This window comes from Sus scrofa, chromosome 17 (genome assembly GCF_054392235.1).
Source record: "Sus scrofa isolate SSC_HxYL_T2T_F1_AM1 chromosome 17, Sscrofa_HxYL_maternal_Yorkshire_Landrace_v2.0, whole genome shotgun sequence".
Lineage (NCBI taxonomy): Eukaryota > Metazoa > Chordata > Mammalia > Artiodactyla > Suidae > Sus > Sus scrofa.
Genome location: NC_139399.1, coordinates 57,058,002 through 57,083,941, shown reverse-complemented (window position 1 = coordinate 57,083,941; position 25,940 = coordinate 57,058,002). Strand labels below are relative to the sequence as shown.

At 48.2% G+C, this 25,940-nt stretch overlaps 1 protein-coding gene across 50 annotated transcripts in view; it reads left to right on the top strand.

Annotated features, from left to right (window-relative positions):
• The window catches only part of ZMYND8 (zinc finger MYND-type containing 8), a 148,190-nt gene that overhangs the window by 69,150 nt on the left and 53,100 nt on the right, over positions 1-25,940 (top strand). For all 50 annotated transcript variants that reach the window (XM_085004145.1, XM_085004136.1, XM_085004139.1 and 47 more), the window contains 7 exons: positions 3,528-3,641; positions 5,512-5,604; positions 7,105-7,192; positions 12,347-12,402; positions 15,206-15,283; positions 17,110-17,225; positions 24,043-24,524. In XM_085004145.1, coding sequence (XP_084860271.1) covers positions 3,528-3,641; positions 5,512-5,604; positions 7,105-7,192; positions 12,347-12,402; positions 15,206-15,283; positions 17,110-17,225; positions 24,043-24,524 — 1,027 coding nt within the window. The remainder of the gene's footprint in view (positions 1-3,527; positions 3,642-5,511; positions 5,605-7,104; positions 7,193-12,346; positions 12,403-15,205; positions 15,284-17,109; positions 17,226-24,042; positions 24,525-25,940) is intronic.

The following is a 25,940-nucleotide window of genomic DNA, read 5'->3' as shown; positions in this document are numbered from 1 at the left end:
GTGTCCCACGTGGTTGTGGTTGCATCTGGTGCTTGCGTTCCCGCAACAGCTCTTTCTCCAGTGCCTATGAGGTACTCGGGGTTCGACAGCAGACACGAAGAAGCCTGGATCCCATTCTTTTTCAGAAGAAAAGAAGGCAAACCAAAATAAAGTTATATACAGTGTGTTAGGAGAAGAGTGTTCTAGACAAACAGAATCTACGTTGATGAGTAGGGAGTGGGGTTGGGGGTGCAAGGTGTTCCCATTGTACTTTTATTTTTATTTAATTTTTTTTTTTTTTTTTTTGTCTTTTCTAGGGCTGCACCAGGGCATATGGAGGTTTCCAGGCTAGGGGTCTAATTGGAGCTGTAGGCGCCGGCTCACGCCAGAGCCACAGCAACACCAGATCCGAGCTGCATGTACGATCTACACCACAGCTCACGGCAACGCTGGATCCTTAACCCCCTGAGCAAGGCCAGGGATCGAACCCGAAATCTCATGGTTCCCAGTCAGATTCGTTAACCACTTAGCCAAGACGGGAACGCCAAGGTGTTTCCATTTTAAATGAGGAAGTGCAGGAAGCCCTTCTTAGGATTTGAGAAAGACCTGAAGAAGAGAACGAGCGAGCCATGGAGCCACAGGGGGAAGACCTTCCAGGCAGACAGGCTGCAGGTATAGAGCCAGAGGCGGAAGCATGCTGGTGTAGTGAAGGGAACATGTATGTTTCTTTGTAGCAAAGCCTTAAGCACACTTCATTAAAACAGTTACTGTGGGAGTTTCCTTGTGACACAGCAGGTTGAGTATCTGGCATTGTGGTAGGCGGGGTGGTGCGGGTTCGTCCATGGCCTGGGAACTTCTGTAGGCTGCAGGTGCAGCCAAAAAAACCAAAAACATAAAACAAGAGTTCCTGTTCTGGTGCCGTGGGTTAAGGACCTGGCATTGCTGCAGCTGTGGCATAGGTCTCAGCTGCGGTTCAGGTTCGATTCCTAGCCCAGGAACTTCTCTGTGCCCTGGGTGTGGCCCGAAAACAAACCAAAGCAGTCGTGATGGCTTCCACTCTTCTGCGATGTCTTAGTCTTGGCAGCTTCCAACTGTGATGCTATTTCCAAATGCTGAAGATGAGAATGTCATCTGCAGCATCGTTTAGTATGGAATGTCCCTTGCGTTCAGAGGTATATTGGTCTTAGATCTCAAATGAGGATGTCGGAAGTGGAAAGCCCTCCCAGGTGTTGATCGTGGGGAAGAAAAGCAAGCTCTAGGATAGCGACTGTAGTACCTCTTGAAGATAAGAAATGTACGGAGAGAAGTTAGACATCCAGTCAGTATGGCGTGATGATGACACCGAAATTGTGTTCTGCCCCTAAAATTGCAGAAGCTGGCCACTAGATGGAGAGATGGGCAGGACACGGGTTGCCTGGCAAGGCCTTCCTCTTCAGAGCCCCACCTCGTTCTGCTGCCTTTGGTGTGGGAACTGGAACCTTCATCTCGAGTTCCTTTTGTCTCAACTCACCCTTCCCAGTTGTTCAATAATTTTGCAGGAAGTTCCCTGATGGCCTTGCGTTTGAGAATCTGGCATTGTCACTGCTGTGGCTTGGGTCACTTCTGTGGCACAGGTTCAATCCCTGGGCCGGGAATTTCCACAGGCCGAGGATGTGGCCAAAATAAAAATGTCTATTAAAATAATTTTGTAAGGAGGATAATGGCTCAGATAGGGTGCTTTTGCTGCAAATAATAGATCTTGATGAAAGGCAGCTGAAACGGTAAGGGTGTGTTACCATGTGTAGAAGCAACCCAGAGGCAGGGCCAGACCAGAGTTTGCGCAGAGCCAGACACTGCATTTCCCTGTGGAGGCGATCTGTTCCTCGTGGCTCTAAGGTGGCTGCTGGGGACCCCATCACATGTGGCTAGACAACCATCCCCCTCAGAGGAGTGTTTCTCCTCATGTGCCTTTTTATCAGCCTCTGGCTGACAGGCCCTTGGGCTCCGTGGCCAGCATTGGATCACCCGTCCCCCTGCAAGAAAGGTTTGAAAATACCTGTCTGGCACTCTCAGTCCGTCATGTGGGAACCATGCATTGACAGCCAGCACTGACAGCATTGACCCATTGAGGGGGGCTGGGGCGGGAAGAGGTGAATGACAGTTGAGTGGGCAACCCAAGCGTTGACCTTGAATGGTTACCTAGAAATGAGCTGGAATTCAAACCCACAGGTATTAAGCGTCTAAGACTTAGGGTCTGGAGTTTCTTGCAGGGGCGAACTGGGGAGGCAATCAGCTGGGGAGACAGCCGTTTCAGGCTCTGATAGCTGAGAAGCTGGTTCCCTGCATCACGGGCCGATTTCTGCTTCTGGGCCCCGCTCCTGTTGCCCTTGTTCTCGACAACGGACCAGACACAGCTACAAGTTCCTTGTGGAGAATTCAGACATCGAAGAATGGAGACTAGAATTCCATGGCAATTCATTGGAGAAAACTCTTCTCAGCTCTCTGCGCAGATGGTTCAAGAGCATTTTCTGACGTCATCCGAATTTGCTATTTTTGTTGTCGCTACCTAAGGCTTCTGAAGCTCTGAGATACAGGACCAGATTTACAGAGCAGAATCTGGCTTCAGATGTGTCTTTGGTGGAATTTCTCTTATAAAGTGACGTTTATTGCCCATGGAGATAAGCAGTTAGGTTCTGCTCTGTGCATTGTTTGCCAGGATTTCCTGAGTGGGTTCCCAACAGTGGAGACGGAGAAGGAAGTCGTGTTCATTACGAGTTCCTGCCATTGCTTAGGTTGTTTCTACAGGGAAGACTGTCCCTTTCCATCCACGATGTCACTGAGTGAATGAATGCCCTGTCAGTTTCCAGGAAGATAGCCCAGGACCTTAAGAGGATCAAGGGACGTGGCCGATTCACTGTGTGAAGAAGTGACTCTGAAACCATCAGTGGCCTTTTTCATATCCTGTACCTGAAACCCAAGGTTGTAATAGTGACAATTTTTCAGGACCTTGCCTACCTGCACCTTTTTCTGATTATATCATCTCTATGAGCTCAAAAACTTTTCTTAATAAGGTAATCAGTGGATTGGTGTGCTCCTTAATCTTTATCCACGGATCCTGCCCACAAGTCAAGACCGGAGTCCTGGTCAAGCAAAACAGCTGGTCTTATTTGTTTATTTATTTATTTGGGTTAGGGCTGCACCCGCGGAGTATGGAAATTTCCAGGCCTGGGGTTGAATCAGAGTTGCAGCAGCCAGCCTACGCCACAGCCACGGCAACACCGGATCTGAGCCAATCTGCCATTTGTACCATAGCTGGAGGCAACGCTGGCTCCTTAACCTGCTTAGTGAGACCAGGGATAGAACCTGCATCCTCGCGGACACTGTGTCAGGTTCTTAACCTGCTGAGCCGTAACGGGAACTTCCGCAGCTGGTCTTGTTTGGACAGGAATTATTCGTTCTGCGTGAGAAACAGAATTATTTGTTCTGGAAAATTAAGAGGGTAGGTAACTGAGTGTGTGGGATAGGAACTGTATTTTCTAACTGGCTGTTTGTGTGATTTTGACTTGTAGAAGATAACGGTGGCTGAGTGCATCGAGACTCAGAGTAAAGCCATGACCATGCTCACCATCGAACAGTTATCCTACCTGCTCAAGTTTGCCATTCAGAAGATGAAACAGCCAGGGGTAAGAAGGCGGTCCCTCTTGCTGTCAGCGTAAAGGGCAGAGAGGCACTTTTGTTCCTTATAGTTGCCTTAGCTTTTCAGACACTTACTCTTTGAGTCTGGGGCGCTCGATTTCAAGTATCTGTAAATTAACGATAAGGGACAGCGGTGTTCAGTTCGTTCTCAAAAGCGAGCGCTTTGTGTCCCCAGGAGTTTAATCGGGACCTGACCTGTGGTAGAAAAGTTGGTGGGGATTTAAGATTTTGAGTGGTTGTGAAGTGAAACCTGAGACCCATTTCAGCCCTGATTCTTTATGATCAGGGATGGATCCTTCAAGGAAAGCTCAACCAGTGAGCTTCCCAGGAGTAAGGATGTGGGTTGCCCCTGCGGGTGTCAGAAGGGACAGGACGGACAGCCTTTACCCTGTAAGGAAAATCTGCATGCCAGGGCCGGGCTGCTCCTCAGTGATTCCCTCCCGAGACTCCGGTCATATCATGGCTGTGGTGGTTTTGTCGTTTCTGTGACCGTTTTCAGGAAGATGGCAGTAAAGTACTTTGTTTATACAAATAGTATGCTACGGCCAGATGACATGTTGTGATGATCCACACCTTGCGACACTTTTCCCTGCAGAGACTTGGGTTCTCGGTAGGGTTCCCGTCTGATGTGTACAAAAGGGCCGTACAGTCTAGTGGTGACCTTTGCTGAAACCCTTCAGAGTTTGCTTTCTAAGTCAAACGGCTATACAGAAACGTAGAATCTTAGCGTTTTTAGTAGCCACTCTGGTTTAATTTCTTTAAAAAAAAAGTAGAAGCTTTAGTTTTAAGGTTCTGTCCTGAAATTTGATATCAGGAGGAAAAAAGTCCCGAGCATGCCAGTTGGGTGTTGCTAAATTGGGAACCTGTCTGTCTCTTTCACAAGATCTCCGTCAATGGAAGCAAACATACATAGCTTCCGTATTGTTAAAAAAAAAAAAAAAAAAAAGGAATGAACACCAAAAATACCCCAACTTTGGCAAGAGCAATAGATTCATCTAGATTTGTCCGCACTGTAGACTCATAAGCCAAAAAGAAGTCAGAGAAGGTGCTGACTTCTTACGTAAATTGTTTGTTGTAAAATGAGTCAGGGCAGAACGTTGCTGATTTTGTGGAAGCAGCTTTTGAACATATGGTGATTCTGCATACGAAAGAGCTCAGATACCTGCAAGTGGGAACCCATTCAGATGACTTGTTTGAGCATAATTTGGTGTTCAGTTACATCTTTTAGATTTTTTAATTGGTAAATAGCATCCATCCATAAACCAGGCCTTCCATTTTGAACCGAGTCAAGTAGGGCTTTAGAAAGTGGATCGAGAGAGAAAACCTTTACATAGTCCCAGTGTTGAAGGTCATATGGCTCCTTAAAGGAGGAGCAAGATCTCACTACAGTCCCTGCCCGTGTATGTAGGACACCTCTGGGCACTTAGGGGAGCTTTGCTTGGCGTTTCATCTGTAGGTGTAGCCTGATTTCACCCCCTGTCAGTTTTGATTGTGAGCATTTACAGTGTATTTGATAAGCCTCCTTCAGAGTTCAGGTCTAAAGTCACTGAGAGCCTGTTGTTCTTGTCTGTCTGAATTTAAGAGGCCTGGACCTGTTATTCGAGTGTATATCTGTATACTGAAAACAAAACACACGACAGAACAGAACACAACTGGCCCGTTGATTATAACCAGGCAGCATTAGAAGGTGAACCAGTGTGGAGCCTCCCCAGGTCTTGTTTTTGTAGCAAGCTTTAGATTTGTCTTATCTGGGGAGTGAGTTGCCCCCACCTGTAAAGTGCTTGGTTGGAATCAGTGCTTGGTCTTCCGTTGCAGTGATGGGTTCGTGTCTGTGTGTGTGCACCTTTTCTCTTATAGACAGACGCATTCCAGAAGCCCGTTCCCTTGGAACAGCATCCTGACTATGCAGAGTACATCTTCCATCCCATGGACCTTTGTACATTGGAAAAGGTTGGCTTCCATGGAAGAGCCCACACTTGTTGAGATGACTGAAGATCCTCCCTCACTTCCTGTGCCCCGTCTCGACTTTTTTTTCTTTCACCTGTGGCATGCGGAAGTTCCCGGGCCAAGAATCGAACCGGTGCCATCGCAATGACAACGCCTGATCCTTAGCCCATTAAGCTACCAGGGAACTCCACGTGCCCCATCTCAAGTGAAATAGTTCCTTCGCATCTCCTCTCCATTTTTATGCGGATGGAAGCACTGACTCTCCATCCCCAACTTGTTCTGTGACATTTTCCCACGGATTGCAGTGGGGTCTGGAAACGCACTGCCTAGCTGCAAATACTATCTCTGCTGGTGATTCTGAGAAAGCCACAGCTGCTAAAAACTAGTCATTTGACGGATTTAGCCTTTCCCTTCTCTTTCTTTTGGAGGTGCTAATGACAGCAGCAGGAAGGAAGATGAAAAAAATAAATGTCTGGGAAACCTGCATGTTAGCAATAAATATGTGGCTTCATTTTTCCTTTTTTTGTCTTTTTAGGGTCGCATCTGCGGCACATAGAGGTTCCCAGGCTAGGGGTCTAATCGGAGCTGCAGCTGCCAGCCTTTGCCATAGCCATAGCAACGCCAAATCCGAGCCGCATCTGCGACCTACACCACAGCTCACGGCAACGCCGGAACCTTAACCCACTGAGCGAGGCCAGGGACCAAACCCACAACCTCATGGTTCCTAGTTGGATTCATTTCCGCTGCGCCACGACGGGGACTCCCATATGTGGCTTCTTAGATCTACTAATTCTACTGATAATATTTCTTCAACACCTAAAGGTGTTCTTTAGCGTTCAAGCTAAAAATGCCCCTTGTAACATTTTGGATTGTGTATGTCATCCTAGTGCTGATTCTCAAATTGTTGGCACCAAACTGTGGACCAAGAAAGGCAAGGATGAGGAGCAGGCCTGACTTCATGTTGTCTGTATTGGTGACCCCCCCCCCCCAACCCCAGTAGTAAATCCAGGCTGCTTTTGAAAACTGTACACACCCTTATGGTATTAAAAAAAGAGGGCATTCCAAAAAGAGAAGGTTGGAATCCTAGCTTCATAAATTAATAGCTTTGGAAGCTTGGATTAGTTCCTTAACATTACCGTGCCTCTGTTTCCCTGTCTGTAAAATGGGGCTAGTACCAGCTTCATGGAGTTTTCAGTTAGGAGGCTGACGTGAGACTGTGCAGCTAACACATATGTAAATACATAGCGCACCCTGGCTCGTTGGACGAAACCACTGGATAAATGACAGTGCTGTAAGGAGAGAATTCAAGCTAGGAGGATGAACGCAGTGAATTCATTTTTATAGAGTCATAGATCTCAAGTATAATAGCATCTTGGGAAATGAGTAAAAGCATTAATTAATTTGGCAAATGACTGCTAAGAAAATTATGTGGAGACGCAGGTGTTACTGGCTTTGGTTTCTAGAGACTCACCGGTGATTATTTTCCATGACTTTTCTCCCCAGAATGCTAAAAAGAAAATGTATGGCTGCACAGAAGCCTTCCTGGCTGATGCAAAGTGGATTTTGCACAACTGCATCATATATAATGGGGGTGAGTGATGCCGATGACTCTAAGAAAGAGAGGATGCTGTGTGTGTTGGCTATTCTCCTGCCCTTCATTTAAAAAGAAAAAAAAAACCAGACTCTTTTTTCATGTGTCAGAGCCAATGGTTGAGAATACTTGTGAATAATACATGGCTAACGTGTGGATAATACCGTTTTTTTTTTTGGGCCTCTGCTTGCAGTGGCTTCACGTGGATCTCAGTTCCCAAACCAGGGATTGAACCCAGGCCGCAGTGGCGAAAGCACCACATCCTAACCCGTAGACCCCCAGGGATCTCCCTGTCACCTGCCCTTTTAAAAAACCTTATTTATAATAATTACGTAAAATAAAAAGCACAGATTTTATAGGTAGATTCCGTGAATTTGACAGACGTGTAACCACCTTTGTAACTCCAACCCTAAATAAGCTCCTGGGACGTTTCTGTGACCCTATTTTATTCCCACTTGGCCCTCTCCAGTAAAGCCACCCTCCTCCAAAGGAACTACTGATCTCTTTTCTCTATAGGTTAGTTTTACACATTCTAGGATTTCCCAGCAGCCGAGTCAGAGTCAGGCTACACTGATACAGTGTAGTATTTTTAAGATTCATTCATGCTTTTGTGTGTATCAGTGGTTTCTTAATTCTTTTTTGTCTTTTTGCTATTTCTTGGGCCGCTCCCGTGGCATATGGAGGTTCCCAGGCTAGGGGTCCAGTCGGAGCTGTAGCTGTCGGCCTACACCACAGCAACAGCAACTCGGGATCCGAGCTGGGTCTGCGACCTACACCACAGCTCATGGCAATGCTGGATCCTTAACCCACTGAGCAAGGCCAGGGATCGAACCCGCAACCTCATGGTTCCTAGTCGGATTCGTTAACCACTGAGCCAGGACGGGAACTCCAGTGGTTTCTTATTTCTGAGTGGTTTTTTTTTAATTGTACTAAGTGATTTATTTATCCATTCTCTTTTTTTGATGTTGATGGATATTTGGATTGGTTCCAGTTTTTTGCTACTGTGCTTCAAGCCACCGTGAACGTTCTTATGCAAGTCTCTGTGTGGACATATGTTTTCTTTTCTCTTGGGTAAATACCCCAGGGTACTATTGCTAGATCAGTGGGTAGGTTTATATTTACACTTATGAGAAACTTTACCAAACTCTTTTGCGAATTGATTATATTATTTTACACTCCTAATGGTGTGTATGATGCGTTGTTGCTCCACATCATTGGCAGCGTTATTCGGTATTGTCTTTTTAATTTTCGGCATGTTTTTAAAACGGCCACACCTGCGGCGTATGGAATTTTTGGGGCAAGGAATTGGATCTGAGCTACAGCTGCAACTTATGCCACAGGTGTGGCAACACTGCATCGTTTAACTGGGCATTGAACCCGCACCTTCACAGTGACCCGAGCTACTGCAGTTGGATTCTTTTTTTTTTTTTTTTTTTTTTTTTCGGTCTTTTTGCCATTTCTTGGGCCGCTCCCGTGGCATATGGAGGTTCCCAGGCTAGGGGTCTAATCAGAGCTGTAGCTACACCAGAGCCACAGCAGCGTGGGATCTGAGCTGCGTCTGCAACCTACACCACAGCTCACGGCAACGCCAGATCGTTAACCCACTGAGCAAGGGCAGGGACCGAACCCACAACCTCATGGTTGCTAGTCGGATTCATTAACCACTGCGCCACGACGGGAACTCCTGCAGTTGGATTCTTAACCCATCGTGCTACAGGGGGAACTCCAGTCTTGAAGGCATGAAATATTATGCCATGGTGGTTTTGCCTGTCTGTTTCGAATGCCTAAGGGTACTGAGTATCTTTTCATGTGCTTATAAGTCATTTGTGTATCTTTTGTTGGGAAAGGATCTGTGCAGACGTTGCCTATTTCAGAAATGAGGTTTTTGAGTTCCCGTCATGGAGCAGCGGAAATGAATCCTACTAGGAACCATGAGGTTGTGGGTTCGATCCCTGGCCTTGCTCAGTGGGTTAAGGATACGCCATTGCCATGAGCTGTGGTGTAGGTCGCAGACATGGCTCGGTTCCCGAGTTGTTGTGGCTGTGGTGTAGGCCCGACGGCTACAGCTCTGATTGATTGGACCCCTAGCCTGGGAAACTCCATATGCCACAGGTGTGGCCCTAAAAATACCCCCCCCCCAAAAAAAAGACAGAAATGGGGTTGTTTGTGCTTTTATTGTGTTAATTACTTTATTAATTATTTTTGCTATTTAGGGCCACGTCCGTGGCGTATGGAAGTTCCAAGGCTGGGGGTAGAATTGGAGCTGCATCTGCTGGCTTAGCCACAGCCACAACAACGCTGGATCTCTAACCTACAGCACAGCTCACGGCAATGCAAGATTCCTGACCCACTGAGTGAGGCCAGGGGTCGAACCTACCTCCTCATGGATATTAGTTGGATTTGTTTCTGCTCTGTCACAGTGGGAACTCCTGTTTTTTTTTTTTGTTTAAATGAGAGTTGCTTGTTTATTGCAGGTTCCATCTTTTTTTTTTTTTTTTTTAAACTCTTTTTCTTTTTTGTGTCATAGGCAGTATGTGGAAGTTCCTGGGCCAGGGATCCAACCTATGCCACACAGCAGCAACCAGAGCCACAGTGGTGAGAACACAGGAGCCTCAGCCCTCTAGGCCATCAGAGAACTCCCTGTTTATTTTTATTTATTTTTGGTTTTTTAGGGCTGCACCCGCAGCATATGAAAGTTCCTAGGCTGGGGGTCGATGCCACAGCCACAACAACGCCAGATCCAACCCGAGTCTGCAACCAGTGTTGCAGTTTACGGCAGTGCCGGGTCGTTAACCCACTGACTGGGGCCAGGGATCCAATTTGCAGCCTCATGGATACTAGTTGGGTTTGTAACCACTGACCTGCAATGGGAACTCCTGTGCTTTATTTTTGAGTTTTAGGAATTCCTTATATTCTGGAGAAAGTTTTGTCTGTTGCGATTTTGTGGGTTAAGAATGGAGCATGATTCCCACTATAATCTTCTCGATGGCACATTCATTTCCCGTTGCCCTACCTTCTCCCACAATCCTCTCTGTCTACCTTTTAGATCAGGTAGATGTTTCAGTGTCCTGCTCCATCCTGTTCCTCTTGTCTCTTTGCTGGAATATTCTTCCACCTTTTTTTTTTTTTTTTTTTTTTTTTTTTTTTTTTGGCTTTTTAGGGCCGCACTCAGAGCATACAGAAGTTTCCAGGATAAGGGCTGAATTGGAGCTGTAGCTGCTGGCCTACACCACAGCCGCAGCGATGCCAGATCCGAGCTGCGTGTGACATCTATCACAATTCACTGCAGCGCCGGATCCTTAACCCACTGATCGAAGCAAGGGATTGAACCTGTGTCCCCATGGATACGAGTCAGATTCTTTTCTGCTGAGCCGCAGTGGGAACTCCCCCCTTCCTCTTTCTGCTTGGGTGATTTTCCTTGTCCTTGGATCCTTCTTTTGTGACTCAGACTGTACTTTGTGCTACCTGTTAAGGGCTTTCCATGGTACCTCTGCTTCCCCATGACAGCGTTGATCACACTTTCTGGATGATGCGTTTTTTTATTTGTTTGAGTTGTTCACCAGGATGTAAGCTCTTTAAGGGCACATGCCGTCTTGTTTCCTATATACCCTGGGGCATAGCGGAGTCTACTAGGTAGCGTTTGAGGAAAGATACACATGCTGCTTAAAGTACATGTTTGCGTTATTAACGCAGTAGCAGGTCTGTGGGGGGTTGGGGGGGGAGAAAGAGAGGTGTCTGGGCACTGAGAATTTGTGGAAAGGTCATAAATTCCCACTTATGAGAGGTCAGTGAGATCATGAAAACGAATGAGGTCAGGTGGCAGACAAGTAGCAGCTTACGCCGGGATGGCCACTGGCCCTGGGGAGAGCTACACTCTGCAGAGAACAGGGAACTCCCACCTGGGCTGGAGGGGCCGGTACAGAATATTCCAGCGGTTCATTAGATGCTGAGCTCTCAGATCTTCTGAGTTTTCAAGATAGGCCAGAAACCTAGATATTTGTGTGTATGTGTGTGAGATCTTTTTGATGCCAAATTTACGATTTCTGAACATAGCATGTTTGAAGGAAATGTGGCTTTTTGACCATCTTGTTGTTTGGTTTTAGTGCAAAGTTGAGGGATTTAGAATTAGGCCTGGGGCCGCATCCTCAACTTGTGGTGAAGTAGTCTTCTGTACGGGATGACTCCTGAGCCTTGGTTTACTCAGTGGTGAAGTGGAAACAGTCATGCCTGCTTCCTGATGTGGCTGCTTTTTGATACTTTTTTGGTCGCGCCCACATCGTATGGATGGTCCCAGGCCTGGAATTGAATCCGAGCCTCAGCTGTGGACCAACGCCATGGCTGCCTCACTCTGGATCCTTAACCTACATGTTCGGCCGGGGATCATACCTGCGCCTCATTAGCCACCCAAGTCACTGCAGAGACAACGCCGGATACTTAATCTGGTGTGCCACAGTGGCAACTCTTCAACACAGCTTTTCTTTTTTTGCTTTTTAGGGCCCGACCCTCAGCATATGGAAGTTCTTGGCTTGGGGGTCAAATCAGGGCTACAGCTGCCAGCCTACACCACAGCAATACAGGATCCGACCTACGTTTGCAACCTGTACCACAGCTCATGGCACTGCCGGATCCTTAACCCACTGAGTGAGGCCAGGGGTAGCACCTGCATCCTCATGGTACTAGTCAGGCTCATTACTGCTGAGCCCCTAGGGGAGCATCCCCTAATACAGCTTCTTGAGGCGTTAACAAGAAAATGAACTTCAGAGCACCATGTACGTCAGAGTTATCTAATTAAATGTCTTCTTTCCCCTGTACTTTTCTTGGGTCGGAGTCAGGGAGGTGGGTAGGAGAAGGTTCCTGTTTCCTAATTTGAGCCTAGAGAATATAAAAGCATCTTTCAGATACCAATTCATGAACTATAGAAACCAACACTAGTCACTGAGTTTCAGACACGATGACATCTAGGCCCCAAAGATTGGTTCATGGGAACACTCACATAAATTAAAATGTGTTCGAAGCCAGAAACATCTGGTTTTTAACCTTTAAAACGTAATCCTGGGGGAAGGCAAGTTAAAAGGCTGTTAGTGGAAGTATAACCCCCAGTGTCTGTGTTTCAGTATTTCCATTTGAATTAACCCTATTTTCTTATTCCCTCAGGAAATCACAAATTGACACAAATAGCGAAAGTAGTCATCAAAATCTGTGAGCACGAGGTATGTGTTTCCCGCTGTCCCCTTCTGTGTGTACCTAGAATGATGGGTTGGAGTGACTGGCATTTCCATTGGCAGAATCTCCCAGTGGGTGGCTGTGATGATTTTGGAATTTGTTGAGGCAGATAGCACTCCGTCTCTTCAAGGCAAGTAAGAGCAACAGAGGGGGCCCTAGTGTGAAAAACACCCTTACCTTAGCCATGAGCTACGACAGATGGGATTTGGTCAGCGCTGAGTCGTGGTCACACACTGCACATCCTAAATTTTCTTGGTCGCCGAGAGTTCATGCTTTCTTTGCCCCACGCGCTGTGACGTCACCTCAGGTCCCTTTCAGTCTTCTGGCCCAAGGTGTTTGAGTTTTGACCTTATTCGAAGGAGAGGTCCCGACTTTCTTCCAGGGTGGCCAGGTGTCCTAGAGGAATAGCTGTAGTTTTGATGGAGTGGATGAAATGACCCTCCCGGGAGGCTCTAGTGGTTGCAGGACAGGCTCGGGCAGAAACGGTGTAAGGGAGACCTTATTAGATCCCCATTGTGAGCATAAAAAATAAGAGGTAATGGCCTTTGACCTGTCTGCAGACTCATCCATCCATCCATCCATTCGTAAAGAAAACATTTGGATGTCTTAGGGTATGTCTGGGTCTCTGTGTTTCTGTAGAGAGAGGATCTTCGTTTTTCTCTTTGAGTGTTTTCCTAGGTAATTAAACACTCAGGAAGAAGAGAATTTTATCACGGCTGTTCTGATGATATATGTCCTTAGTAATTGTTAAAAATGCAACCACCAGCTCTGAAGCTATTGACATGGTTTTGGGTAGATATTTCTTGATTGTTTTCTTGAAATACTACAGCAGCTTATACAGTGACCCAGATGTTCTATGCCCTTTGCAATGCTGGAAGTTTGAATTTGAAAAATATTTATATAAATATAAAATATATTAAAAATTATATATATATTTATTTATTTGGCTCCAGAGTGATCAGATCCTTAACCCACTGAGCAAGGCCAGGGATTGAACCTTTGTCCTCATGGATGCTAGTCAGGTTCGTTTCCACTGAGCCACGACGGGAACTCCAGACACACATTCTTTTTCTGCCATTCTCCTCCATCCCGCTCCGTCGCTAGTGACTAGCTATAGTTCCCAGTGCTGTGCAGCAGGATCGCATTGCTTATCTACAGGCAGTAGTTTGCATCCGTTTGGATTTCTTTGATACCAGTGGTGATAGACGGATTTAACATGGATGTTGTGATGTGCAGTTGCCTCTGGGCCGCTTGTTCAGTTGTTTCCCCCTTGAGGATTCATTGGTTTACCTGGATTTGGGTGCCGAAGCTTTGACTTTTACTTGGTGGGTGGTCACGAGGTAGAATTTATTGAACCCAGATGTTCGTGGTCTAGAATTCTCAACCTACCTGCTGGCAACACGCTTGCTTTGTGGGCTTCAATGCCGGGGCTGTCCTGTACTTGAGGTTGCTGCGTTGTTCTACCCAGAACCTTTGGAATAGCCTAGGAGAGTGGCTAGAAGGAAGAAATATATCTCTCCACTCATTTGTGGCCCATGAGTCAGTTCATTACAATTAATGATAATTGTGAAATTAGTAACTAATCGTTAATTGAGGTACTTTGTGTAATGCGGGAGATAACAGCAAGGCTGATGATGATGGGAGGATGCTAGCCACCAACAGGGCAGTGGTGTGTTGTGTGTGGGCTTTGGAGCCCACGGCCTGGGTTCCAGCCCTGGCCCTGCCACTGTCACAGGGAGGCCTTGGGCACTTCTCATGTAATTTCTGGGGGCCTCATTTTCTCCTTCTGTAAAATGAGGACGACGGCAGTCCTGCCTTGGGGGGGTTGTGATGGGGGCATGAGTTGATAGCCGTAGAATCCAAGCAGAGCTGACGGCACACGCTGAGGCTCTGATCGAATTGACTAATGTTTCTCTGTCACTAGACCTGCTTTATGTTTATCTCATTTAATCTCTGTTTGGTAGGTTCTTCCCTCATTCCCGTCCTGTGAGGTGAGGAAATGGAGATTTTGAGATAAGCAACTTTTTTCTCTGAAGTTCTAGAGCTGGTAAATGGTGGAGCCTGAATTTAGAGCCAAGAAGGGGCTTCCGGGGCTAGTGGTCCTTTTTTTTAAAAAAAAAAAACCTTTTTAAGGGCTACCCCCACGGCATATGGAGGTTCCCAGGCTGGGGGTCGAATCAGAGCTGCAGCCGAAGCCTACACCACAGCCAGTGGTGCGATTAGATACATGTCGCCATTGAGCATGGCAGGCGGAGGCCCTTCCCTCGGAACCGACTGGGGAGTTCAGACAGGTAGGCTGAGGTCAGATCACACGTGGCCTTGAAAGAACTGACCAGGTGTTTAGATTTCATTGTGAGTTTCTCAGCCCTGGCACAACTGACGTTAGAAGCCAGAGGAGTCTTTGTTGTAGGAGTTGTCTTTGTACCATCAGAGATTCTAGTCGCAACTGCCCACCCTCAGTTGCGAAATCTGAAACCATCTGCAGACGTTGCCAAGTGTCTGAGCCACTGGTCCGCAGGGAGGACCTGATGGGATCTGCGTCTGTAGAAGATTCTGGGTGCCCTTTCTGTTGTGGGGATGGCCCGAGGTTGGGAAGCGAGGAGCCGTGGTCCAGAGAGGGGTGATGGTGGCGTGGGCTCGGAGAGGAATGTCGGATTAAGGTTCAGCGTGGTCACCATGTGGGATTCAGTTTAACAAACCTTACCTGCCAGTATCATCACGCGTTCCTTGAAGACCTACAGGTATAAGGCCCCTGGGAATGACATGTTCTAACATACTTTGTCGTTACAGATGAATGAAATTGAAGTATGTCCAGAGTGTTACCTAGCTGCTTGCCAAAAACGAGATAACTGGTTTTGTGAGCCTTGTGTAAGTTGGATTTCCTTTCCTTTCTTTATTTTCTGAATTCTTTGCCTTGGGTGACCCAAGACAACTTTCTCCAGGTGGCTTATTGGATGAAACTTCGAATGAAGTTTTTATATTATTTTTATTTTTATTTTTTACAAGTCATCATCTTCCTTTTTTTCCCCTTCTTCTTCTCTGGCCGACCTGTGGCCTATGGAGTTCCTGGGCCAGGGATCAGATCGGATCTGTGGTTGCAACTTATGCTGCAGCTGTGGCACTGCTGGATCCGTTAACCCACCGTGCCAGCCCTGGGATTGAACCTGCGTCCTGGCACTCCCAAGATGCTGCCAGTCTCTTTGTGCCACAGTGGGAACTCCTGGGTTAAGTTTTTAAATAATTTCCTTTTTTTTTTTAGGGCCTCATCGAAGGTTTGCGGAAGTTCCCAGGCTGGGGGTTGAATTGGAGCTGTAGCTGCCAGCCCACAGCCACAGCAACACAAGATCTGAGCTGCGTCTGTGACCTACGGCATAGCTCACGGCAAAACTGGATCCTTAACCCACTAAGCAACGCTAAGGATCTCACCGGCATCCTCATGGATGCTAGTCAGGTTCATTACTGCTGAGCCGCAACAGGAACTCCTAAAATAATTTTCTTATTGATCAAGTCATGGCAGAGTAGAGGAATCCAGGTGCGGTAAACCTCTTTGACTTAAAATTCCTGTGCCAGAGGCAGCGGCATGATTTATTGGGTTTGTTAGCTTCCAGAACAACAGGATGCTGAGTAAAAAGGAGTTGACCAGAGAGGAGGAACTTAGAAAGTCATTCATATAATGAGCCTTGTAGTGTATGTTTTGTTTGTTTTTGTTTCTTCTGAGTAGTGTTAAAAGAGTATGTTACGAAAACACAAGAAGCAAAAGTATGTTACGGACAGCTCATGTTGGGTCTATTTTAAGAGGTTTTGGACGTTAACTCCATGGTCTCTCCAGACCATGGTTCTTTTTTTTCCTTCCCCTTTCTTTGGCCATCCTGTGGCATATGGAGCTCCTGGGCCAGGGATCAGATGCATGTCGCAGTTGGGACCTGTGCTGCACTTTGAGCAACACTAGATCCTTTAACCCACTCTGCTGGGCCGGGGATCGAACCTGCGTCCTGGCGCTCCAGATGCCATTGTGCCCCAACCGGAACTCCAAAATCTGTGCTTCTTGAGGGCGGGATGGGCTGGCGGAGAGAACCACCCCAGTTTTCCCCGCGGATCTGCCTTTTTGGAACGGGCGTTCTGCAGAGAGAAGTGTGTGGCTGGGGTGGGCTGGGAGGCTGGGGGTGGGGGCGGAGGGAATTGGGCAGGAAGTCTGGGCAAGTGGTGCTGAGAATCAAAACAGCTTCTATTTTCTCCTGCCTTCGGCGGTGAGCGTCGGAAGAACTGAGGCTCTGGGAGGTGTTCAAGAAAGCTTAAAGGTAGCCAGTGCTGCCCCCTAGTTTATGCTGGAGGCAGTGGGCATCCGCCGTCCAACCTAACGGAGGGGGCAAGTAGCACTGTCACCCTGTTACCTGGAAAGATGTCATCTCTTGCTCACTCCCCCCAACCCCTGGCGCGGTGGTGGCAGCCCAGCCAGGATCCCAGCCTCGTTTTGTCAGTGCTCACCCGCTTCTTCTCAAGTTTCCTCCTTGAATCCCGTGCCCAGCTGTGCCCAGGCTTAGTGGCCCCACGTCTAGGGAGTGGCACGTGGGGAGACCCTGCTCGATATTGGCCTGAGTCCCCCGCTACCATGTGGGAACCACACACACTGGCTCTGTGTGGCTGTTTTTCGGACGGATACAGACAAACTCTGCCTTTTGTTTTTCTTTTCCTAGAGCAATCCACATCCTTTGGTTTGGGCAAAACTGAAGGGGTTTCCATTCTGGCCTGCGAAAGCCCTGCGGGATAAAGATGGGCAGGTCGATGCCCGTTTCTTTGGACAACACGACAGGTGGGCCTTCAACACAGGCTTCAACCGTGTGGCTTTGACTGAACCCTTGATATGGTCTGTCGGTGAATTCAAGAAGCGGCGGGTAGGGGGTGGCTATGATTTTGTTTGTGTGTGATACCAGCCAGTGACCTTCAGGTTCCACAATGCTGTCCCGGGCTGGGTTAAGCCGGCTTATGCACCAGCTTCAGTCTTTTCAGGTACGTTAGAAAATAATCTTGCTTTCGTGGTTTTGTTGATGAAACCAGCATCGGAATAGGTTCCTCGGCTGTTTGAAATGCCGCTGTTCTTTTTTTGGAGTTTTCCGCAGTAAATTAAATCACCGTGCAAATTGCTTTTCAAAATCATGCTTTCCAGGATCAGAAGTGTTTGCCCAGATTGCCGGTAAATGAATCTCCCATTGCTGTGCTGGGTCGTCCCCTCCTGTTCCCTTTTCTGTGGAGCTAAAATGGGAAATTACAAGGGGTTGCTGTTTTGACAGGTGTGAGCCTCCCTCGCAGCCTCTCTGCCCTCCCCCTTCCCCCTCTCACCGCGAAGCGCATTATTCCAGCTAATAGCAGCTCTGTGCAGAGCGCAGCCCCCTGTGTGCTTCCCAACAACAGGTAGACGATGAGCAGCAGTTAATGTCTTGGTTCTTGTTTAGCAAGTTGTGTTATGATTAAATGAGGCAAAACCCTCTTGAAGCCCCACCAAGCACTCTGAGAAAGTGACGGCGGGGCGTGGGGGGAAGGCGAGTGAATGTTTAAAAGATGTGTTTTGAAAATTATACCACCCACAGAATATATAGAAAATAGTTTGTTGTTTTAAACAACACCAGAATCTGAAATAGTGCTGTCTCTGGTAAATTCTGCCTGTCAGCTTGCACATAACAATACAGAGTGAATTTCAAAGTAATCTGCAAAATCATTTTTTGGGAATCCCCGTAGTCCATTGACAGGAGAGATTTGATAGGAAGTATTATAGGTTTGTTTGTTTTTTTTTAAAAGGGCTGCACTTGTGGCATATGGGAGTTACCAGGCTAGGGGTTGAATTGGAGCTGCAGCCGCTGGCCTACACCACAGCCGTGCCAGATCCTAGCCGTGTCTCTGACCTACACCACACCGTGCAGCAATGGTGGATCTGTGACCCACTGAGCAAGGCCAGGGATTGGAACCCTCATCCTCGTGGTACTAGTCGGGTTGGTAACCCACTGAGCCACAATGGGAACTCCTGTAGTTGTATTTTGTTTCTGTTTTTGTTTTTGGCTGTGGTGTGCAGTGGCTTGATGTGGGAGTCTCAGTTCCCAGACCAGCGATAAGACTTGGACCAAATTGATGAAAGCCGAGAATCCTAACCGCTAGACCACCAGGGAATTCCCATAAGTGTTATAATTTGATTTTGACTGTTTTTATTGGAAATCTTTCTAAAATTTCTTTATTTATTCATTCAAAGAAATATTTATTTGGTGCCTCTCTAGGCCAGGCCCAGTGCCAGATATTGGAGGTGCAAGTGTGAGCAGGCAGTCACTGCCCATTGGAAGCCTGGCATCCTAGTGGGCAAGGCAATAATACACAAGGAAGCACTAGGCAGTATGATCTCAGGTCGGGAGGTAGTGGGGGGCCAGAGGGAGCAGGGACTCAGGCGGCAAGGGCCAAGGCCGCGTTGCACAGGAAAAGCCAGGCACTTGGTGTGGTTTGAATAAGATGAGAGAGAGGGTGGTTAAGCGGTGGGATCGGAGGGGTGGGCAGAGCCTGGGTCACCAGGGCTGTGTCAAGCATCTGGTTTTTGTTCGAAGAGCAAGAGGAATTGCTGGCAGGTGGTATGTCTTCCTGCCTCTTTGTTAGAGCATGGCACTTATCAGTACACCATCTTGATGACTCAGGTTAGTCTTCTTCTGCAGCATAGCCACAGTGTGGATTTACTTAGGATAATAGCTGGGCCTGTGGGGGCTGGGGAGTGGGAGGAGACAGTGCGTGGCCCTACCCACCAAGTCTTCTCAGGCCCTTAAAGTCAGGGATTCTGCTCTCAGCTGTGCCCCCCGCACGAACCTCCTACCTGACAATCTCTGAATGTGGCTTAGGGGTGTGAGCTTTGCCAGCTCTGTTTCCAGAGGCGTTTCCCCTGAACTTGTGAGTGGAGGTTGGTTCTGGATGGGAGCTGTCCTGGAAGCCAGGCCCCTACATTTGTTTTTCTGTTTCTGGTTTTTGCTTCTTAGGGCTGTGCCTGCAGCATATGGAAGCGCCCAGGCTAGGGGTTGAGTTAGAGCTGCAGCTGCCAACCTGCACCACTGGCACAGCAACGCTGGATCGAAGCTGTATCTGCAGCCCTGCACTGCAGCTTGTGGCAATGTGGATCTTGAACCAGATGAGTGAGGCCGGGGGATTGAACCCAAATCCTCATGGATACTAGGTTCTTAACCTGCTACACCACATGGGAACTCCTCAAGCCCCTCCATTTCTTTCTCTTGTTTTTGTCTTTTTGTCTTTTTAGGGCCTCTCCTGCGGCATATGGAGGTTCCCAGGCTAGGGGTCAAATCGGAGCAGTAGCTGCCGGCCTACACCACAGCCACAGCAATGTCAGATCCAAGCCAGGTCTGGGACCTACACCACAGCGCATGGCAACTCCAGATCCTTAACCCACTGAGTGAGGCCTGGGATCAAACCCACAACCTCACGGTTCCTAGTTGGATTCATTTCCGCTGTGCCGTGAGGGGAACTCCCCCAAGCCCCTACATTCCTAAAAAAAAAAAAAACCAAACCTACCATGAGATTTCTCTAATCCTCTGTGATGCCTCTGTCCCCTTGGAGGCGATGTGTTAAGCTGTTTTGGGTGAGGGGTGCCTCCCAGTGGTGGAGGGGCACGGTAGGCAGCAGTGGTAGGGAGGGTTCAGTCCACTGTCTGTGACAGCTGTAGGGGAAGCTGCTTCCAAGTGGACGAAGGTCTTTTCCTCCCCAGAGATGTTCGTAAAGCGAATGAACGGGGCAGGCCTCTCAGCAGGCAGCTCTGGTCAGACCCAGAACACAGCACAGACTCAGGGGACGCTGCCAGGCCTGTCCCTCTCTCAGGGAGCTCACCTTGGGGTCGCAGAGCCAAAATGTGAGCCTGGAGGGGCTTTAGTGAAGTAGGACAGGACAGCAGAATTGCACAGATTACTACACGTTTGTTGTTAAGTTAGTACAGGCCAGAGAGGGCCCTGCGACGCTTTTGCACAGATCAAGGCATGTTCTGAAGAGCTTTTTAACCTTTGAAAGATTCTGCTATTTCCCCCCCCCCCAGTTTTATTTCACACACGCATACTGTTACATAAACAGGGAGACAAGATTAGGTGCAGAGTTTAAAAAAAAAATGTCTATTGTGGCAGCAAGCACTGTTCTGAGTGCTTTTTCTAGAAGCCGCTTTTAACCCCAGTTTATTGATAGGAAAACTGAGGCCCACAGCTGGAATGTAGGTCAGCTGTGTGACGTTGTGGCCCCTTGGGACATCGTCTCTCAGAGGCTGTCATTAAGCAAATCTGATTTTCCTTTCAGTATTTTCTGGGCCATCTTTAAGGTCAGAAATTCTTTCTTGAAGTCACTTGGAAGCACTTCATTGAACTTAAGGCCCCAATTCTAGACCTGTGTGTGTGTGTGTGTGTGTGTGTGTGTGTGTGTGTGTGTGTGGAGGAGGGGTGGGTGTTTTCTTGTGGAGCAGGGGGTTAAGAATCTGGTGTTATTGCAGAGGCTCAGCTTGCTGCTGTGGTACAGAGTCTACCCTGGCCTGGGAACTTCCATATGCTGTGGGTGCAGCCAAAAAAAAAAATTAGGGGAAGCACAGTCATAGGGACCATCTGGTTCATCTGCTCCTGGTGGTACCGAGACTGGCAGGTGCGTCTCATTGGCCTCCCCCAGCATCCCTCTAGGTAGGGACTTGTCCTCTAACTCACTGATGATGGAGTCGAGGCTGGCTGTTGGGGGCAGCCTGGGGATCCCCACTGCTGCTCAGCATCCTGTCTCGACCAGACTCCCACCTGCACCCCCACCCTGTGCTAAACCCTCGGAGCCCCCTCCCTCTCTCTAGACTCTCGCCCTGAGAGCATCTGGCTCCTGGCCAGCCCTCGTTCCGGCTGGCTGCACCTGTAGTTCCTCAGGTCTCTGCAGGATGTCAGCAGTGAGTTGGAACAGATGAGAAGCTGGTGATTTCCAGCACTCTGAGAGAGCAGGTAGATATTTTTGGCCGTTTAGGTTTTTTTCCTTCTCCCCCCCCCCCGCCCCCATTTTGGTCACCCCACAGCATATGGAGTGCCAGGGCCAGGAATCAGTTCTAAGCTTCAGTTCCGATCTACACCTTAGCTGCAGCAATGCCAGATCCTTTAACCAAGTGCATGGGCTGGGAATTGAACCTGTGTTCTGGTGCTGCAGAGACACCACCGATCCTCTTGTGCGGGAACTCCTGGCGGTTCAGTTTTCAGTTGTGGTTTGATCTAGCATCACTAAGAGTTGGAAGCAGCCAGGCTGTGTCCTCAATTCTGCCCCCTGGACAGGCTTTATTTCTCCCGGGTGATTATCTCTTAAAATGAGGAATGAGATGCCAACTGTATCATTTGGGTAAAAGAAAATAAAAAAGTCTGTATTTTCTACTTCTCTTTAAAATGTCGGAGACTTGGCAGGGTTCGGCCCAAATTCCCCCCAGCACGTTGGTAGCAGCCGCATCGATGGTGGGTGTGTTAGACGGGCTGTGAGTTTTCCACCCCACGCAGTCTCCTTTGCTCCCATGGCTTTGTCCCTGGTGTGAGTGTGTGGTCTGTGAAATCCCAGAGGTCTCCTTGGAAAAGCTCATCTCCACCAGGTTCCCAGGAATGACCTGTCATAAAGTTACACCCTAGGTGTTCTTGTGTCGGCCCTGCCTCCCCAAGAGCGTGAAGGTTGCGTTCTCATCTCCTGCCTGCAGTCACTTGGGACTCTCATTCCAGAAAAGCAACTGATTCAGGGCGCGCTGGGATGTGGGGGTTAAAGGCAGGAAGACTGAACGAGCCTTGACAGGGAGGTGGAGGGAACATACCCCAAGGCTTGTGGGCTGTTTTTCCATTATTTTCCTTGTAAATCAGCTTACCCTGAAAACCTGTACCTCCTTTTAGGTGGTTTTCCAACACTTCCTTCTAGTTTCGTGTAGAATCACATTTTTTTCCTTCTTTTTTAAAAATTTTATTTATTTATTTTTTGTTTTTATTGTCTTTTTGTCTTTTCTAGGGCCGCTCCTGCAGCATATGAAGATTCCCGGGCTAGGGGTCTAATTGGAGCTGTAGCCGCCAGCCTACACTAGAGCCACAGCAACGCCAGATTTGAGCCACGTCTGCAACCTACACCACAGCTCACGGCAATGCCAGATCCTTAACCCACTGAGCGAGGCCAGGGACTGAACCTGCAACCTCATGGTTCCTAGTCGGATTTGTTAACCACTGTGCCACAACGGGAACTCCTTTTTTCTTTCTTTTTTTTTTTTAATGGCATATGGAAGTTCCCAGGTGGGGGTCGAATCGGAGCTGCATCTGCTGGCCTCCGCCACAGCCACAGCAACACCGATCCTTAATCCTCTGAGCGAGGCCAGGGATCAAACCTGTATCCTCATGGATACTCTGTTGGGTTTTTAACCAGCCAAGCCACAAGGGGAACTCCTAATATAGCAGTGTTACTTATTTATTAAAAAAAATTTAAAAACAATTTTTTTTGTCTTTTTGGGGGTCACACCAAGGCACATGGAGGTTCCCAGGCTAGGGGTCGAATTGGAGGTATAGCTGCCGGCCTACACCACAGCCACAGCAACGCCTGATCCAAGCCATGTCTGTGACCTTCACCACAGCTCATGGCAACCCCAGAAACTTAATGTATTGAGCGAGGCCAGGGATCGAACCTACATTTTTATTGAATCTGGTCGGTTTCATTTCCACTGAGCCGTGACAGGAACTCCTAGAATCACAATTTCAAAGGAGAAAAGAAACCTCTTTATGTCTGAGTGCAGGAGAATGACATTTGGGGGATAATTTTCAGAGGTGTGGTCTGAGTTGCAGACTGTTTTCTTACTCTCTATCAACCCAATGCCAAAAGGGATTTATTCTTTTTTTAATAGATTAAAATGACTAAGTCTGTCGAGCCTTTTAATGTAGCTAAGTTTCTTGTTTAGTCCTTATGACATAATATGCCTGTTAAGTGGAGCATTCGTTAACCGTTCAAACCAAGTCATTAAAAGAAAGGGGGGGGGATGTATTTTTAAGAATCTTGGCAAATCCGGTAGGTTATAATTTGGTTTGCATTAGGGAAAAACAGTTCTGGAAGCAACCTAAATGACCTGTTGACAGATGGGGAGTGGATAAAGAAAATGTAATCTGTCCACACAGTGGAATACTATTCAGCCTTAAACATGTGGCAGCGTGGCCGAACTTGGAGGATATCATGTTAAGTGGAATAAGCCAGTCACAGCACGACAAATACTGCATGATTCCACTTGCATGTGCTGTCTAAAATAGGCAAATTCAGGAGTTCCCTGGTGGCCTCACAGTTAAGGATCTGGTATTGGCACTGCTGTGACTCAGGGCACTGCTGTGGTGTGGGTTTGATCTGTGGCCAAAAAAGGTCAAATTCATAGAATCAAGTGTGGAAGGGTGGTTGGCAGGGGCTGGGTCAGGGAGACAGGGAGAGTCCTGATCCAGAGGCATAAACAAGATGAATCGTCAGCGGTGACGGTAGTGTTGTCCAACCCAGCCTTGGTTAGGAGGGCAGAGCTCTGTCAGGTGTTCTCCTGCGACAAAATAAAGAGCTTGGAAGTGCCCAACGTTGACTTCAACTCCCTTTCTCTTTTGCACTCCCAGGGCCTGGGTTCCAATAAATAATTGCTACCTCATGTCTAAAGAAATTCCTTTTTCTGTGAAAAAGACGAAAAGCATCTTCAACAGTGCAATGCAAGAGATGGAGGTGTACGTGGAGAACATCCGCCGGAAGTTCGGGGTCTTTAATTACTCGCCGTTCAGGACACCCTACACGCCCAACAGCCAGTACCAAATGCTGCTCGACCCCTCCAACCCCAGTGCCGGCGCCGCCAAGATCGACAAGCAGGAGAAGGTCAAGCTCAACTTTGACATGACGGCCTCGCCCAAGATCCTGATGAGCAAGCCGATGCTGAGCGGGGGCACGGCCCACAGGATCTCCTTGTCGGACATGCCTCGCTCCCCCACCAGTACCAACTCCTCGGTGCACACGGGCTCCGACGTGGAGCAGGACGCCGACAAGAAGGCCACGTCCAGCCACTTCAGCGCCAGTGAGGAGTCCATGGACTTCCTGGACAAGAGCACAGGTCAGCCCCGGGCAGGAGAGGGCGCAGGGGACACGGGGGTGGCCATCAGGCCCACACCTTTCTGGCCCTACCTGCTGAGCGGCACGCAGCCCAAGGGGGCTCCGTGGGGTTTCGTCCTGGTGGGGCACGATTTCCATTTTAGGTGAGGAACCCAGCGGGAGTCTTGCTGGCAGGGACTCCCCACAATAAGAAAGGCGTTTCCCAAAGGACAGCTGGAGGTCATTTCTAGAAGTGGGCAGAGTTGGCCAGAAATCCTTCAGAGTTTCGTGCACATGCCTCTGGGATGAATCACAGCTTCCTGCAATAGGATTTTTCTTTTCTTGAGAATTTTATCTTAATTGAAACAGTTTTTTGATTCTTTTTTTTTTTTTTTTTTTTTTAAATTTTAGGGCTGCACCCTATGGCATATGGATGTTCCCAGGCTAGGGGTTGAACTGGAGCTGCAGTTGCTGGCCTATGCCACAGCCACAGCCATGCCAGATCCGAGCTGCATCTGCAACCTACACCACAGCTCAGATCCTTACCCCACTGAGCAAGGCCAGGGATCAAACCTGTGTCCTCATGGATGCTAGTCAGATTCGTTTCCGCTGAACCGCGACGGGAACTCCGCAGTTCCACTTCTTTTTTTTTTTTGTCTTTTTTGTCTTTTTTGCCATTTCTTGGGCCACTCCCGCGGCATATAGAGTTTCTCAGGCTAGGGGTCTAATTGGAGCTGTAGCTGCCAGCCCACGCCAGAGCCACAGCAACGCAAGATCCGAGCTGCGTCTGCGACCTACACCACACAGCTCACAGCAATGCCAGATCCTTAACCCACTGAGCAAGGGCAGGGATCGAACCCACAACCTCATAGTTCCTAGTCGGATTCGCCAACCACTGCACCACGACGGGAACTCCCGAAGTTCCACTTCTTATAGGGCCCCCTGTTTAACAGATGTGTTGCGTCTTGGTGACTTGGGGCTAGAGCGGACTGCTGGAGGAGGAGGATCAAATCCTAGATCAAATCCTCAGGTCAGATACCTGCTCTGCCACTCACTAGCTGTGTGGCCTTAGGCAGGATAACTAAACCTTGGTTTTCTCAGCTGTAACATGACAATAATGATAGGACCTGCCTCAGAGGTTCTTGTGACCATAAATGAACCGACATACATAAAGGGTTTAGGACAGTGTTTGAAATAGTAAGTGCGACTGGAATCCCCTGCTGTCTCAGCGGATTAAGCGTCTGGAGCTGTCGCTGGTGTGGCTTGGATTGCTGTTGCGGCGTGGGTTTGATCCCTGGTCCGGGAACTTCCGCATGCCGCAGGTGTGCCCCCCGTCCCAACATTAGTAAGTGCTTCAAAAATGTTGGCTGCTGTATTATTTCTTCTGGTAGCTGCTCATCACATGCCTTCATGGATTCAGAGAGAGTTTATGCAAATG